Source organism: Triticum aestivum, chromosome 6A (assembly GCF_018294505.1).
Source record: "Triticum aestivum cultivar Chinese Spring chromosome 6A, IWGSC CS RefSeq v2.1, whole genome shotgun sequence".
NCBI classification, from domain to species: domain Eukaryota; kingdom Viridiplantae; phylum Streptophyta; class Magnoliopsida; order Poales; family Poaceae; genus Triticum; species Triticum aestivum.
The window spans coordinates 34,087,960-34,100,661 of NC_057809.1; the positions used below are offsets into that span (position 1 = coordinate 34,087,960).

Consider the following 12,702-nt stretch of genomic DNA (forward strand, 5'->3'; position numbering starts at 1 on the left):
GCTCCATACATGGATGCGTCGTGCCTTGGCCGCAGCCATGGGCACCCATCCATGCAGCCCTTCCTCCCCCTCGACGGCATGGCCCAGCCATCCACTGATGTTGCTACTGGGCGCGGTTGGGCGCGGGACTTGCGTCAGGTTGTGGGGGTGGTTGCTTCCTTCTCGAAGGCGTTCCAGCGTCGTCTTCTTTCTTGAAGCTTGATCGCTCGCTCGCAATGTTGGCTTTGGCAATGTCGGGACATATCGCTGGTTTGGCATTGCCGCTCTTGATTCGAGCTTGGATGGTTTTAGGTGTGTTGTTTCCTCCATTCGGCCGAGCATCTCTCGTCTATCTGCCTTCGGGACCATGTGAATTCACGTCTGCCTGCTTTCGTGTCATGTGCTGTATCCCTCACTATACCCACTCTATTCCTTCTATCAATAAAATGATTACGTAAGCTTTGCATATTTGCGAGAAAAAAAACTCAATTTGTTTGGAGCAAATCCTTCACCCACAGTGCCAAGTCAACGACCACGAAGCCCGGCCGTAGCCGCCGCTGTCCTACTACCTTGCGACCTTTCCTCCGTCACCACGGCGCTTCCACCCACGCCACGCCACGCCACGCCACGCCATCCTCCTCCCGCAAACCACCATCCGTCCGAGGTCCAACCACGTCGTCACTGCTCCCATCACGTGAAGAAGCCGCCAGCGGCGCCTTCCCACCCCCCACCGCGCAGCTTCCCCGCCCGACCAACTCACTCACCTGGCCGCTTTCCGGCCCCGGTGCCGAGCCTACATCCGGCAATAAACAACAAAAAGGTTCATCACGGCGCCACCTATAACACCCTCCTCCCTCCATCGCTTGACCATGCCGGGTCTTGTCCCCTCCTCCTCATCCGCCCACCTCCTCTCCCGCAGCCTCGCCGCCGCCAGGACGCTCTCCGCCGCCGCCGGTTACTCCTCCTCCCCCTCCCCCTCCTCTTCCGTCAAGGTAAATAACGCCCGCGCTCGGCTCGGCTAGGTGCTCGGTCGACGGAGTCAGTTGTGCTCAGTGGTTGGTGCTCTGTTCTTTTTGTCAGATGGCGCGCTCGGCGCTGGACGAGGTGACCGACACCGGCGCGTTCGACCGGACGCCGTCCACCTTCCGGAGCTTCGTGTCGAGGGACGCCTCCGCCCGCTTCCCCGCGGTGGCGGGCAGGTACCACCTCTACGTCTCCTACGCCTGCCCCTGGGCGTCCCGCTGCCTCGCCTACCTCAAGCTCAAGGGCCTCGACCACGCCATCAGCTTCTCGGTGAGCACACCTGCGGACCCAGACCAAACATCCGATGATAGAATTGATTTGAGCATCCGCTGATAGATTGCCTGCCTGCGAATCCCAGTCGGTGAAGCCCATCTTCGAGCGGACCAGGGAGTCGGACGACCACCTGGGGTGGGTGTTCCCGGCCACCGCCGACGAGGTGCCCGGCGCCAGCCCCGACCCCTTCAACGGCGCCAAGAGCGTCAGGGATCTGTACGAGATCGCGAGCACCAACTACACCGGCAAACCGACTGTCCCCGTGAGTCTGAATCTGGGCTCTTCTCCTCAATCCTCATCCCCACTCGACTGGACACATGATCTGATCGAGCAGGAAATGGATCTTTGGTCGCCATGGCAGGTGCTGTGGGACAAGCAGCTGAAGACGGTGGTGAACAACGAGAGCAGCGAGATCATCCGGATGCTCAACGCCGAGTTCAACGACATCGCCGAGAACCCCGGGCTGGACCTCAACCCGGCGCACCTCCAGGGCTCCATCGACGAGGTCAACGGCCTCGTCTACGACGCCATCAACAACGGCGTCTACAAGTGCGGCTTCGCCAAGAAGCAGGGGCCATACGACGAGGCCGTCACGAGGCTGTACGAAGCTCTGGACAAGTGCGAGGAGATCCTGGGCAAGCAGCGGTACATGTGCGGCAACCAGCTCACGGAGGCCGACGTCCGCCTCTTCGTCACGCTCATAAGATTTGACGAGGTATTGGTTCGCTGCTGCTGCCCTTTGAACAAGCCTATTTGATACGCGGTTGCTTGAAATTATATTATCCTGTGGCAATGCCATGCCAGTTTTGTGTTTGTGCATATCCATCCCCTGCAAATGCTGGCCACGAATCTAGTGGACGCAACTGACAGCTACTCCCTCCGTTTATATTAGCTGTTGCTCAAACGGATGTATTTAGCACTGAAATACATATAGATACATACATTTCAGAGACAACTAATGTGGAACGGAGGGCCCTCCGTTTCTAAATATTTGTCTTTTTTAAAGATTTTAAATAAACTATTACATACGGATGTATATAGACATATTTTAGAGTGTAGATACTCTCATTTTGTTCCGTATGTAGTCATTTGTTGAAATCTCTAAACAGACCTATATTTAGGAATGAAGGGAGTACATATATGAGATGCGATGGTTCTCTATCTGCTTCTGCCTTCGGTTCTGTTTGGTACCCCCCTTTTGTCCCTCTTTAGGGATACTCCCTCTGTTCTGTTTGGAAATAAGTGCCGTGATTTTAGTTTAAATTTGTGTTAGCTGAGTTCTTAACTGCAAAGTCGTCAAATTTGGCGGAGATCTCAGAAAGAACAAATAGGAATTATAATAAACAAAATACACTAGTACTGCTACACTAAAAATCAGGGGACTGTCTGAAATGCAGAATTCGTGATGAAAAAAAATTCAGGAAAAGTGAGAATTTTAACATTAAAGTTCAGAATGTGCATATTATATTCAGAATATCTACTCCTACTTAAATTTGAGTTTCATGTGTATATCAAGCTATTCTCGCAAACTTCTTTTAGCAAGAACCATACCACATACTAAGAAATCAAATGCTACGACCTTCCATGTCGAAACATACATACATTTTGATTTATGACCCATCGAAACATACATTTTGATTTTTTGACCCGCGGTTCGTTCCTCTTTTCAGGTTTACGCGGTTCACTTCAAGTGCAACAAGAAGCTGCTGAGGGAGTACCCCAACCTGTTCAACTACACCAAGGACATGTACCAGATCCCCGGGATCAGCAGCACGGTGAACATGGAGCACATCAGGAAGCACTACTACGGGAGCCACCCCTCCATCAACCCCTACGGGATCATCCCCCAAGGCCCCAACATCGATTACAATGCGCCACATGACAGAGAAAGGCTGTTCCTGTAAAGACAAACGCCGTTTGCTTGTGTGCTTGAGGATGCTGTGATGTGATTTGCTTTGCTTGTGTCCGAAGCTGAAAGCCTCCTCTCGAATAATGATTTCTGTCTTTGCTGTGCGCTGGGAGCAGCATGCGTGTCATAAAGGCTCTCTGCATCCGTGTCGTTCTCATCCATTAATCTAAATGCATGAGAATTACACCCCTTAAAAGAAATGCAATCAGATGAGTGCAAAAAGAAGCAAGATTCACCATCTGATCTCGTTCCAGATGACAACACAGTAGATGTAAATCAAGACAAAAGATACCAATGGTTGTATTACACAGAAAATATCAAATCAAATAAGAAATTACTGAACTATATTAATGAGAAAATCACACCATACATACAGAGGCTTTCACAAATATTCCATACGGCTCAAAAAATGTCTTAGGAAAAGTCATGGACGGGGTAGAAAAATGATGGAAGTTTAAGAAATGCGCCTGCACCATCTCCTGTCCATCATCATATAACTGCAGTGCACTCCACGCTCCTGAAAGGGTGATATTGGCATGTTTTACAAGATCAATGTGAAAACGCACTTTGTTTTCCCTGAAAAATAGGCGTTCTATCTCTTTTATAATGGGTAAAATCTAACCTAAATATAATGTACATACAATAGTGGAACTAACAGGTTTATACATCAGTCATCAAAAATTTGATTTAAAATTTGGCAGGGGCCGCGCGAACGCGTACCCTCTCTATCATAAATTATGACGTTCATTCTCCCACTTGGGGAGATGATAGGCCGGCGCACCAACCAAGTGCAATGTTGGCCACTAACCTAGGCCATGACCCTTCTTCATCGGCCATAGACCCCGTCCAGGTAAGTATGTTGCAACGGAGCATTAGGCGCTGATTATATAGTGAGGGTGCTCCCTCCATCAACCTGTAGCAAGCGAGGTGGTACTAATGACGGGTAATTAGCGCATCTGTCCTGCGGCCTTGGCTTCAAAAGATCGGGGCTAATTCGAACTGAATACCACACATGGCCCGATAGACTTCCATGGGTCAACCAGCCTCGTTGTTCGGCTGAGGACCAGACGGCCCGAGTCCTATTGACGCTTTATGCGTCAAATAGTTGGGGAAACACCAGTACCAGCCTAAATGGGCTGGAAGGGACCCCTCAAAAAAATATAGGCTGAAAGGGGAGCGGTCCTTTTAGTTTATTATTTCTTTTTTATTAGACCTAAAAATATTCGTTTTTTAATTGGAAAAGTGATATACATTAATTAACAGGTTTAAACTGGGTTATATAAGTTTAAAATATGTTTATAAAATATTGTTAAAAGTAAATCAAATATTGGTAATGGTACTGTGACTTCTTCTAAACATTTTTTTAACATAGTGTATTCGCAAACGCTCAGACATACGTAAATACACCCATTCTATGAACGCGCGCACACACACACCCTATCTCTATGACTCTATGAGTACCTTCGAGACACTGAGCCGACACAACCTTTAGATTAACGAAGTCGCCATATAGACCTTTGTAGTCGACGAAAACATCTCCTCCCATTGAACCCACATCGCCGGAAGGCCTGAAATAAATCCAAAAAATACGAGCACCAGTGTCAAGTCTGAGACTTAAAGTCTGATGCGGATACCATTATCCTTCAAACAATCCAACAATAGATTGGTTCGCTTCTTCTAAACATTTATTTGAAGAACATCATATGTTAAAAAATGTTCATTGTGTATTAAAAATGTTTAGCGTGCATCTTGAAAATTTGTTGCGTACTTGGAAAAATGTTCATCATATATTAAAATAAAAATACTTATTTCATACTAAAAATGTTCAACACATATTTATAAATCACTCATTGTATATTTGAAAAATGTTTGTAGTAAAAATATTTATGGAAAAGACAAATTAAAAATGAAAAGGAGAAAGGAAACTAAAACCGGAGGAAAATAAAGAAAGATTGTAAGTAAACAGTAAAAAGGATGAAAAAAATAAAAATAAAATAAGAAAAGGCGAATAACAATGATAACTGATGAAACGGAAAACCAGACAAAAACCAGTAGCAAAACAAAAATTGAAACCAAAAATCAAGAATAATTGGAAGGCTTGTAGCACTAATAAAATGTCGCCGTTCTTCTATAACATATGACACGCACACTCGTATGTATTTGAGAAGAAAAAAAACGTCGTCATCGAGCCGACCCGTATCGGTCGCACAACGGTCACCCCCATGCGCCGCAACATCTATTTGCCGCTACGAGCATGACTTAGGAAATGTCACAGCGTGTGCATCATCCGCCTGGACAATACATGCGATGAGGCCTTATTCTATTACTCAGAAAGCAGGGCGGCGAGAAGTTTTTTTTTTTTTGAAACATAGCAGGGCGGCGAGAAGATGGTGGTGATATCTACCATTGGAGGTGGATGTCCTCTGTGCCCCGTCTGATCGTATAATCTATTTGAGCATGTTTAGTAGTACTACTTAGCTAAAATTTCTCAATGACCTCCGTTAAAAAAAAAGATTTCTCGATGACCTGACTATTTTGTTGACAATTTTTTTTATTGTCAATGACCTGATAGTCGCATGTGAGACTTGATTGTATTCGATCTGCTGTCTTCTGTTTGGTGTGCTCATGATTTTTTGTCCACAGAGATGGTGATGGCTTTCTTTCATCCTCTGTTTTTTTCGTGCTTTTTGTATGCTCTAATTCTTCTTTTCTTTCGATCCGCGCGACAGGTGTTGTAGAGGCGAGTTCCTGGAAACGACCGGTTTCATTTTTTGTGTTTTATTTTCGTGTCGAGGCCGCTTCTTTGATGGACGAGGTTCAAATGTTTTATCAAACAAAATATTTGTAACAGAAAATAATTTTCATTTATTTTTAGATCTCTATCACTCATGCAGTTTGGCATTTCAAAACAAGTGCGTGGACCCGGGTCGTCGTGGAACTTACATAGTGGTCGGCAAAGACTAAGATGTTCATCTTTTTCATGAGGTCGTAAAAAATAGCTTCACACCCATGCTCATTTTCTGATAAAAGATGGATTCTTTTTGTTTAAAATGAAGCATCAAGAAGATATATAAATACAATGATAATCATACACACGTCCAATACTAACTTGCACACACGTAAAAACACGCCAGCAAGGCAACTAACAAAATCATATAAGACAAAGGCTATGAGAGCATCTCCGGCCGTTGCGCTCCCAAGACGCGCCGAAAACCGTCGCTTGGGTGCGAGCCGACGCTATTTTAGGCTTGGGTGCTAGTGCGTTCCCAGCCGCCGCCTCCCCAGGTCGCCCCCAGGCACCGATATCGGCCCAGTATCGGCGCTTTCAGCCCATTTTCGGCGCTGGATTGGCCCAAATTCCGGCGCAAAACAGCCCACGCTCGACGTGTTTCGGCGCTCATTCAAATAAAACCATCAAAAAAATCATCACAAATAATAAAAACACTCATATTTCATTGCATGTCTAGCTAGGCGTTGCCCTTGAGTCTTCATAGGTGCTCCACTAGATCCTGCTGCAGCTGATGATGCACCTGTGGATCTCGGATCTCCCGACGCATGTTGAGGAAGGCCATCCATGTTGCAGGGAGCTGATGATCCACTTGGACAAGAGGACCCTGCCTGTAATATGGTTCAATGTCAAACACTGGCTCTTTCTGCTCGCTCTCAATGATCATATTGTGCAAAATGACACAACAAGTCATGATCGGCGTCAGGAGGATCTTTCTTTGTTTCACGGCAAGGAATGGCGAGATAGCGGCGGCGGCGGCGGAGAGGTGGCTGGCGACGCCGGGATCGGCAGGGTGTCGGGAAAGGAAAGGAGAAAATGGGGCGAACCAGTGTGACTTTTCGCCTGACAGTGGGGAGCCGGGCGATTTTCCCTTCCGCCGGCGCCCCCAAGCGCCCCCAGTGCGTCGGGTTCGGCCTGAGCGCGCCGGGTCAGAAAATGGGCCGATCCGGCGGATTTCGGCGTCTTGGGGGCGCGACTTGTCCGTTTTTTCGGCGCCGGAGCTAAAAAAGCGGCCTTGGGGGCGCGGCTGGAGATGCTCTGAGTAGGAGAGGAGAAAAAAGAAAAAAGTCTTAAAGCGGCCAGATCTACAATCCGGAACTACAACAATGACCTTATCCACATCAACCATCTCATGACATCACATGGACAACAAGATTCATCAACAACAACGCCTTTAATAAAGGAGCGACACTCAAGCGTCACTGTTACGGAATACAACCACAAGGCCAAGATCTAGGTTTTCACCATGAAAAAAATAGTCCGAGCACATCTGAGCAATGTCTTCAACAAAATAATGACATAAGAAAAACATCGCCATTGCCAAGTATAACCATTCAGGTCTAACTTAGATTTTTGCTCGGAGCTCGAGACAGAGTGCTCGAGTAGCACCAGCATCTTACCCATGTATTATCACCATTACTTTTTCACGACCCGAACAACTGCATGCGATACAACCGCCGCCACTGCACAACCGTACATATGTGTGAAGCCGTCGTCCATAATTTGTAACTCACCGCCTAAGTCAGTCACCAGATCAGGAAAGATGACCACTCCCAAAGACCTTTCAATGACTGCCATTGTCGTTGGGCGGTAGGAAATCACCGCAGTACAATTTGCAGTCACCACCATCCGTCTAATCAGATCTGGATCGCCACCACCAAGCCGTGGACCATAGCACCGTCGTTCAGCCACTGCACGTACCAAAGGCCAGCACCTCGCCACTGCGGTCTACGGGGCTCCTGGTGCTAAATCCGATTAGATCTGACCGAAGACTTATTGGAGATATGAGCAATTTACCATATGATTTAACTAAAATGAACAGTAGATAAAACATGACCATAATAACAAAGACGAGACAAGTCATACAATCTAACAAAGAGTAGGACAACAACATCTGAATTTGTGAACTTGATCAGAACATATCTGGAACAGATGCTAGAACAAGAAACTCTAGCATGAACTCAAAGAGAAAAGACATGAACATATATTGAGCAGTGGCGGTAGCATTGACGTTGTTGTCACCCATGTTGTCGAAGAGGTTGTCGATGTTGGGGAAGTGATCGTCGGCGTCTGTGATGTCTGTGATGAAGAGTTCAGTAGTCGCGCAAAGTGCTTCCCAAAAACCTTATCACCCTTCTTCCATACAAGACTCAAAGTGGTGGGGTTTCAGAGGCCTGCTGTCTTGACCTGCGGTGCATGCCGCAAGCCGGGTTGGGAAAGAATATGGCGGTAGCCCAGTGGTTGGAACTCAGTGGCTCGAGGCAGATGATGTTCTAGTGTGTCTCTATGGAGAGGAGCGACCTCTCTTTTATAGGCACATGAGGAAGAGACGATCTGGCAGTGACAGGAGGTGAACCAAAGAGATGGAAGATAAAACGAACATGCAACAGCCGAAGGGTGCAATGTCCGTATTCAATCTCCACTAAAGCAAAAATGTTTCAGCTCCCATGTGACCTTTTATGTACGAGTCATGCATCGCAAAAGTTTAGACAACGACTCAACTCATTCCCGCAACTTGCAGCACGCGCGCGTCGTGATGAGGCATGATGAGGCGGGCGACGAAGGAGGAGCGCGTGTGTACGTCTCTCTTTTTCTCATCTTCATACATGTGGGAAATTAATATCCCTTATAAGGAGGTCTGACTCCTACTAAACTAGCAGTATAAGACTAACTTTAGGGCAGATCCTGTTTGGCGCTTCAGGCGTCTGTTATTGTGGATTTCGCAAAAGGGCGCGTGAAGCCCTCCAAGCTGGGCTGGCCCGTTTGGCTATTTTTTCTTTACTTAAATTTCGTGATTTTTGTACAAAATCAGTGAAGTTTTTTAAAAAAGATGAATTTTTTCTATTTTGTGAACTTTTTCAGAACTGGTGAAATTTTTTCAAAGTCGATGAATTTTACAAAATGTTATGCAAAATGATGAACTTTTTTTTTCAAAATTGTTGAACTTTTTTCAAATTCAATGATCTTTTTAAAAAATGATGATTTTTTTCAAAATAGATGAACCTTTTGAATTTGATGAACTTTTTTTCAATTTGATAAACTTTTTCAAGTTCATGATTGTTTTTAAAATCCATGAACTTTTTTAATTTACTTTTTTTGCGATTTTTTCCTGTTTTTTGTTTTTTTCTCAAATGTGAACGTGTACATGGGCCAGCCCACCAGCGCCGGCGTGTGAACGCCAGGGAGATTCCCTGGCGCCTGAAGTGCCGAGCAGGAGTTCTCAAATTTAGTCCCACCTCTTGCCTTGTATGAATGGACTAAGTGGGCCTCTAGAATTTATTAGGAGTTCTGAAAATGGTTATTGGGCTGGCTCAAAATAGGCCAAATTCCAGCAAGACTAGCCCGCACACAGAGCCGCCACCGCAATTAGGGACGCGCCCCTAGCCATGGTGGAGAGCACCCTGCACATCCAATCCCACTCCGGTGTGAAGAACTTGGCGAGCTCCTAGATGCTGCAAATCGGGACGTAGGGGTCCCATGAGGATGGAGTGGCAGAGGGAAGAAAGGATTAATGGCTTTCTTCGACGATGGTGAGGGGTTGGATGGCTAGTGGAGGGGAAGGGGGGGGGGGGTTGGTTTGGGTGTGGCGGCGCGGATGCCTCCGGAGTCGCTTGGTGTGACCCAAGAGGCCAAGTAGGTTGTGTTGTGTGTGGATCAACTCATGCCCTCATGCCCGTAACAGAAGTACCTATACAGAGGGATGGCCCTTGTGGCTCTAGAGATGCATATGTTATGAATACTAATTCAAAATAAATAATAAATAAGTTTCAAAAATTTGAATTTTTATTGTATATGTTGTTGTTAGCGTAACAATAATGCTTGGCAATTTTCATGCAAACGGGATAGCGGTGCTTCTTCGTTAATAAGTACAACATTTGGCATTCGATATTGTTTTTTACACAGGTCAAATGTTTTCTTTAACAATGAACAGATATGTTTTACTTCTTTCTTCATTTTTTTTTACATTGGTTTTCCGATACACATAGACCTGTACCCTCTAGATCGGTGCCTTTGAATCGAACAAGGATGGAAACGGGAACTTGTCCTCGATCTCTGGTCCAGCGTGCCGGTCAGCCTGAGCAAAAACTCCAAAATAACTGCAGTTGGCATGCCGCATCTCGTTTGTCCCGTTCCCCAGATTCTCACTCTCTCGTTCAAAACGAGCATCTGTCTTGGAATCCAACTTGTGCTTCTCCATCTCCTCCAACCCCATCGTAGCACGTACGATCGTCATATACGCACGCAGCACGCACCTCCCGCCCGCTCACTCACCGTGTGAAGTGCCAGTGCCGTGGAAGTGGAACCCGGGACGCCACGACACCCATCGACTCCACCATGGCGCCGGGAGAAGCAAACGCGGCCACCGCCGGCGGCCCGTCCCGCCGCCGCCGCCGCCGCGTGCTGCTCTTCCCGCTCCCGTACCAGGGCCACATCAACCCCATGTTCCAGCTCGCGGGCCTCCTCCACGCGCGCGGCTTCGCGGTCACCGTCTTCCACGCCCGCTTCAACGCGCCCGACCCGTCCCGCCACCCGGCCTACGACTTCGTCCCCGTCCCCGAGGGCCTGCCGGCGGCCGGCCCCGGCACGATCGTGGAGACCCTCGAGCACATCCTCGCCCTCAACGGCTCCCTCGAGGCGCCGTTCCGGGAGCGCCTGGCCGCGCTGCTGGAGTGCCCCGGCGCCCGGGACGAGGTCGCGTGCCTGGTCGCCGACGCGCACCTGCTGACCCTCGTGGACGTGGCGCGGCGGCTGGCCGTGCCGGCGCTGGTGCTGCGCACCGGCAGCGCTGCCTGCTTCCGCAACTTCGTGGCCAACCCCATGCTCTGCGACAGGGGCTACCTCCCGGTGAGCGGTGAGTCGGAGCTGGACGCGCCGGTGAGGGAGCTGCCGCCGTACCGCGTCCGGGACCTGATGGGCGCCGACAGCAGAAGTCGTCACGGGCACGATCTGATGTGCAAGCTGCTGTCCCGGGCGGTCGAGGCGGTGCGGGCCTCGGCGGGGTTCATCCTCAACACCTTCGACGCGCTGGAGGCCGCCGACCTGGCGGCGACCCGGCGAGACCTCGCCGGCGTGCCCGTGTTCGACGTCGGCCCGCTCCACAAGCTCTCCCCGGCGTCGTCCAGCAGCCTCCTGCAGCAGGACCGCTCCTGCCTCGACTGGCTGGACGCGCAGGCCCCGGCGTCCGTGCTCTACATCAGCTTCGGCAGCCTGGCGAGCATGAGCGGCGAGGACCTGGCCGAGGCGGCGTGGGGCGTGGCCGACAGCGGCCAGCCGTTCCTGTGGGCGCTCCGGCCGGGGCTCGCCCGCGGCGCCGCCCTGCCCGACGGGTTCGCCGCGGCGACCGGAGACCGTGGACTGGTGGTGGGCTGGGCGCCGCAGGAGGAGGTGCTGGCGCACCGCGCCGTGGGCGGGTTCTGGACGCACGGCGGGTGGAACTCGGCGCTGGAGGGCGCGTGCGGGGGCGTGCCGATGCTCTGCCGGCCCTGCTTCGGCGACCAGATGGGCAACGCGAGGCACGTGGAGCACGTGTGGCGCGCGGGCATCGCGCTGGACGGCGGCGGCGTGCTCGAGCGGGGCGCGGTGGAGGCGGCCGTCCGGCGGCTGATGCGGGGCGAGGAGGGGGAGGGGATGAGGGGGCGTGCCCGGGAGCTCCGGAGCAGGGCGGCCGCGGCCGTCGCCGATGGCGGGTCGTCCCGGCTCAGCGTCGACAAGCTGGTGAACCACATCCTGTCGCTGTGAAGTCCCGTGTCAGACCCCGTAGGTAGTAGTCCGTACTCTGTAGTCTGTTTCTGGGCCACGAGCCCACACGTGTTTTGTTTGTCCGGATCTGCTTCTATGTAGTCTAGAATAAGTTGTCAAAAACCATCGCAAATTGCCACCGACAATGCCAAAAACCATCGTCTTCATGAAAGTTCACGAAAAACACCGTTTTCTGGGATTTTTTTTTGCCAAAACCTGACCGGTGGGGCCGTTGTCAGTGCTGATGTGGCAGTTGACTGGAGACGGCCGCATCATGTTTGACGTGTTAAAACTGACGTGGCATTAGTCTGCTCCACGTGTCATATATAGTAAGCCTTGTCATTTTTTATTTAAAGCTACGAAACTACTGTAAAGACGATACTGCGTGCACGACAAGGAGACGACGGCCAAATCCAGCCGTCTGCTTCACTTTACTGTTGTGCATGGATGAGTTGATCTGCGTTGTCGTTCAGGAATCGTCCACACACCATTGTGTGTATAGCAGCGCTGTTAAAGCTAAGCCTTGTCTTGTTGGTCTCTCCCTGTTCCGCCATTCCTCCCCAGGCAGAGTGAATCCACCATAGCGCGGGAGACGCGTCATGCTTGTGCGCGCTTGACTGCACCCTGGGCCTGTGGCGAAGCTAGACAGAATATTCAGAGGGGCCAAACACAAAATTATGCATGTTTGGAGGGGCTAAAGGCTCTAATTTTTCTAATCTAAGCTGGCTCTAAAGAAATTTCTTCATAGCTTCTACCTAAGATTATTTTTTTG

General features: G+C 49.7%; 2 protein-coding genes and 1 non-coding gene across 3 annotated transcripts; 2 read left to right on the forward strand and 1 right to left on the reverse strand.

The window, feature by feature from the left end:
• The first annotated feature begins 703 nt into the window (after positions 1-703).
• On the forward strand, positions 704-3,311 carry LOC123131844 (glutathionyl-hydroquinone reductase YqjG). Its single transcript, XM_044551535.1, has 5 exons — positions 704-971; positions 1,060-1,272; positions 1,361-1,537; positions 1,637-1,990; positions 2,946-3,311. The coding sequence occupies exons 1-5, from the start codon at positions 849-851 to the stop codon at positions 3,177-3,179; spliced, it is 1,101 nt and encodes a 366-aa protein (XP_044407470.1). The 5' UTR covers positions 704-848; the 3' UTR covers positions 3,180-3,311.
• A 570-nt stretch (positions 3,312-3,881) lies between these two features.
• On the reverse strand, positions 3,882-4,042 carry LOC123132861 (U1 spliceosomal RNA). Its single transcript, XR_006465088.1, has one exon. It is a non-coding gene; the product is annotated as a U1 spliceosomal RNA (small nuclear RNA).
• Positions 4,043-10,175: 6,133 nt separating this feature from the next.
• Positions 10,176-12,362, forward strand: LOC123130157 (DIMBOA UDP-glucosyltransferase BX8). Its single transcript, XM_044550105.1, has one exon. It carries the CDS (start codon positions 10,527-10,529, stop codon positions 11,928-11,930), a length of 1,404 nt encoding a protein of 467 aa, XP_044406040.1. The 5' UTR covers positions 10,176-10,526; the 3' UTR covers positions 11,931-12,362.
• Positions 12,363-12,702: the final 340 nt, after the last annotated feature.